This window comes from Geospiza fortis, unplaced genomic scaffold, assembly GCF_000277835.1.
Source record: "Geospiza fortis unplaced genomic scaffold, GeoFor_1.0 scaffold11, whole genome shotgun sequence".
NCBI classification, from domain to species: domain Eukaryota; kingdom Metazoa; phylum Chordata; class Aves; order Passeriformes; family Thraupidae; genus Geospiza; species Geospiza fortis.
This window is the reverse complement of record NW_005054304.1, coordinates 15340062-15344578: the sequence shown is the minus strand read 5'-3', so window position 1 is coordinate 15344578 and position 4517 is coordinate 15340062. Positions and strand designations below refer to the sequence as shown.

The following is a 4517-nucleotide window of genomic DNA, read 5'->3' as shown; positions in this document are numbered from 1 at the left end:
TGAGAATAACCTTATACCTCTGTCATCAGCTTTTTGTCATTTTGTATTCTTCAGTTCCTGGCCAGTTTGGTTTATATCCTTGCTAGATTACTAGTTACTGCAAACTATGGACTTATTCCTTCTTTTTAAAATATGCCTTGTTATTTGGCTACCAGTCAGAGGAATGTAACAAAATGTTCTTAAGATTCTACTGTATACTAATTTTATTTTTTGTAACTAGTGTTTTGCTGGTAGTAAGTTTAAATCTTATTTCCTATAATTTGCTGTTATTTTACACTAGCATTCTTGAATTGGCAGACTGGCCATTAAATCATCCAGCAATAAAAACCAAATTAGTAATACCTCTTTCTAGCACAAGTCTGATAGAACATGTTTTAAAGTTTTTTTCATTCAAATGTTTCACAGCAGAAAGTATAAAACAAAAAATTAACCAGAGGAAAACACCATGTAAGTTTCATTTAGCATAAAACCATAAGCTGTCTGGGTTTTAGCATCCAAGAAAAGAGAATTTTAAACATTTTAATCAAATAAGGATCTCAAAGCAGAAAACCTAATACAGAAGATTGCAAGAAATGATTGTTATCTATCAGGGCCTAGCTCCATACTGTTATTTAAAGACAGGTTTCAATCTCAAGAATACATCACTGGAAAAAGTACTAAACCTAGAAGGTTCCTAAATATATATATATATATATACACACATATACACACATAAAAAGAGATGGTATATGTAAATACATACAAGATATTTACGTATTATATAACATGTATATATGTTTTATATATACATGTGTTATATGTTATATAACATATAAAAGTACATGTTTTATGTGTAAGATATTTTGGTATTATATATGATATAAAATGCATTTTATATATAAAAATCTTTCAATCCAACACCATTTCTGGTGAATAGTTTGCATGTGCAGGTGAGGAGTGTCACTCACAATCTGTTACCCCACAAGCACTGCAGTGTGAGTGGCATCCAAGGCCCATGTGAGCTATGCTGGCACACACCTGCTTTAGAATGCCCTTGACATGGTGTGCCCACATGGCCAGGGACTCCACCATTTCAGCCACAGGAGGAGGCTCAAACTCAGGGTTTTCTTCATATGTATCTCCTCCTTCTTCTTCTTCTTCATCCTCTGGAAACTGGTAAAATCCAGTGGGAGAGACGTGGGTTCCACGCAGGTAATTGGCCTCATTTCCAGGAAAAGGAGGGAAGCTCACAATAGGAGCATCCAAGCGACCAGTGAAGAACTTCTTGATTTGCCTGGCACAGACAATCTGGGCTGGTGTCACTGGAGGCAACTTCACCCACGGTTTGCCCGGCTCATTACAGACAAAATAGACATATTTATTCGCCCCAGTCCCATTTGCTTCTTTTGGGATCTCAGGTGGGGGTTTATAGGTGGACTTTGGTGGTTCAGGTTCTTTTTCTTTCTGTTCCTCTTCTTCCTCACCCTCACCCATCTCTTTCTCTTCGTCTGCAACAGTTTCCTCTTCTTCCTCTTCTCTTTCCTCCTCCTCTTCCCCTTCCCGTAACTGTACTTCAGCTATAATATAGTTCATTTCCAGGCCCAAGATTTTGCCCCAGAAGCGACAGGTCTGGATTGGCTGAACACTAATTAGGTTTTTAAAGGCAAGGAATATATAATAGCATTCATCTTTGCTAAGGCCAATCCCAGCCTGTTCAAAATAAAAGGCTGTTTCCATCACATTTGGTAGAGCAGGCTCTCCCTAGGAAAGAAGATTCAGAGTTAGATAATTACATTTCAGTTTCCTGTAGTGCCACTCCTTATCTCAAAGTGCTTTGCAGACATTCATTCAATACTTTTTTTACTATCATTTAGAAAAATTAAAAGTCTTTTAGTGGTAAAGATGAGAAGATGAACAGCAGCTCTTAGAACATAGGATTTCAAAATTTAAACTCCTAATTACTGCAAAACAAGGAAAGTCAGCATTCTTACACAAGATTTACAAGGGATTCAGTGCTAGGGCATGTCAGCTAAGGGGCCTTTGATGCCTGCAAACAGTGGCACTGTGTTGCCTTGTGTTGTAGATAATACAACACAAGATTTTATATATTTAGGCACCAGAGTAACAACATTTCTCTGGGGTGAATGTTGCTTGGCATACAGCTCCCTGCAGTTTTTAAACCATTGCCCCCTCTCTTATCAGTGTCTATTGTAAGACTCCATCTGGCCTCAATGGAAGCAGAACTAGGCCAATAATTAAGTATTTCCAGTTGCTCTACCACCCATCTCTCATTTTATGGGGGCAGGTGATCATATAACACAGAGTTATTAGAAGTTGGACATGACAGGGTAGGGAATTTTGAGGAATTAGTGCTAGTGTAATATGGAATTTCTTTGGATCTGACAGGTTTCTTATAACAAAGCAAGATTGATAGGATTATGAAAAATTCAGAATTCCTTTCTGAAATACCCTACCTTTTTCCCATTTCAGCATCTTATACTGTTAATGTAAGATACATACCAGGCTATGGAAAAGATGAAGGACTATCTCTTGTGTGGTTGATATTTGTACTCTGCAATGGTAATTCATTTGAATATATACTGGTTAATTTCATATGAAAATCAGTATTTTGTTGAATGATTTCCCTTGGCTATTATAATTCTTATTTATATTCTTTCATTTCTCATTATAAGATTTCTCATTTTTCCTTGGGACAAATGCTTCTGCATATAAGCAACTGAATAATCAAAAATCCTATTTTAAGAAGTGGCTTTTCAATTGTATTAGTTGTCCATTAAAAACCTATTTTGTTTTAGTTGGAGAAGGACAGACTGGAACCGCACCAGGAGCTGGAAGAATCACAAAATTCTGCATTCTGCTATTTTACAGCAGCAGCAGTGCACAATATTGTCAAAGAATATGTCAATAAGGATATACCTCAAAGAAGAATGTACGTCAAAGAATATATCAAGAATTATGGTCACTTTAGGTAAAGAAACCTTCCTTTTATAAAAAGAAATTAACTTGGATGCAATATTCTGTACTGAACTGGCATATGGGAGATGTTACAAACCTTACTTTCTGTTTATCACCTCTAGAACATCCCTGATTATAACAGTTCAGGATATTAGATTTACATCAGGAAAAAAATCTCAACTAAGCAACCAGATGGGTTTTTCTTCAGATCTAGACATGGGACGAGCTCAGCTGTGAAGAGGTTACATGGTGCTATGACTGCAATTATCTGTACGGTCAGGAGAGGCAGCACTACAGAAGAGGCCACAGCTTCCTCCCTTTCTCTTTCCCCTTCACACCACCCGCCCACCCCTTCCCTGGTATATTTGGTACCTGTTTCACTCCGATAATAACTCACCATCTCTTCATCTAGTTCTTCATGTTCTTCTTCTCCAGCTTCCTTGATGAACAAAGCTTTACACTTTTCTGCAGCTTCAAATGTTGGAGGGATCAGATGTTCGTCTCGAAGAGTGTCCATTTTTTTCCGAAACTGCGCCCACTTCACATCCTGGCTGATAGTCTCAATTATGTCTACTGTATTTGCGGGCTGTTCATCCAGGATCTTTGTTAGTATAGCAGCAAAATGATCATATCTGTCATATAAATGTAAATATTGTTGGCTTACTATGCAAAAGTCTTAGAATATTATACTTTTAGTAAAAAAAGTAAAGGCTAATCATCTGGATCTTTGGAAAATCATTGGAACAGTTAGAAGAAAGGGGATCATGGAGCCTTGAGGCAAATTAAGGTTAAAACTAGTCTGATTATACTTAAGAGCATTTCCATCCTCCATTTCTAGTATATACCCTTCCTGTCTATGAGCTGAATCTGAATTTAAACTTATTCTCAATCATATAAACTTGTTTTTGAACTCTCTATAAAATTCCAATAGGGATTTTGTTTCTGAAAGATGTTGGACACTAGCATGCAAGTATCACTAGTCATGAAATATTGCATGTATAACATTATCCCATTCTGTATGTACCTTCCTTTGTCCTTTTATGTTTCTTTCCACTCAATAGTTCCTACCCTATTTGATTGTAATCCTTTTTCAGACTTACAAGTTCAGGCCAGATTTTGTGCTGGTCTTCAGTAAATAGGCTTTTGCATTCTTGATTGCCAGCATCCGGGCTTGTGCATCGGGAATCTCATCCTCATACGGGCTGTATCCGGGCTGGTCAAGACCATAACCCGGTTCGTGTGGCTGGTAAGGGCCATGCCCACCTTCATAGGCATCTTCAGGGTAGGCACTATGTGGTTCGTGTGAAGGGTCTGACTCTGGCGACGGATCCATGCTGTGCCGTGCCCCCGGTACCCTGGGAGCCTTGTCCCGGCGCGTCTCTGGCTGATGGCTGGTGCTGGCACCTGCAGCTGCTCAGCGCCTTGCGCTGCTGGCCCTGGGGGGCCGAGGCGCACAACGGGGCTCTGGGGCCGACACCGAGCTTGTCCTGCTGCCCGGGGCGGCCGGCGCGTCCCCTGCGCTCCTGTGCTCGGTGCGGGTCCTGGTGCGGCTGGGAGACGCT

The 4517-nt window shown here is 39.6% G+C and overlaps 1 protein-coding gene across 2 annotated transcripts in view; it reads right to left on the bottom strand.

Annotated features, from left to right (window-relative positions):
* The window catches only part of LOC102036122 (radial spoke head protein 4 homolog A-like), a 6950-nt gene extending 2450 nt beyond the window's left edge, over positions 1-4500 (bottom strand). For both annotated transcript variants that reach the window (XM_014311925.2, XM_031066426.1), the window contains exons 1-3: positions 4056-4500; positions 3353-3587; positions 1018-1740 (exon numbers count right to left, since the gene is read on the bottom strand). In XM_014311925.2, the coding sequence (XP_014167400.1) occupies positions 1018-1740; positions 3353-3587; positions 4056-4288 (1191 nt within the window). In that variant the 5' untranslated portion in view covers positions 4289-4500. The remainder of the gene's footprint in view (positions 1-1017; positions 1741-3352; positions 3588-4055) is intronic.
* Between the last annotated feature and the right edge of the window lie 17 nt (positions 4501-4517).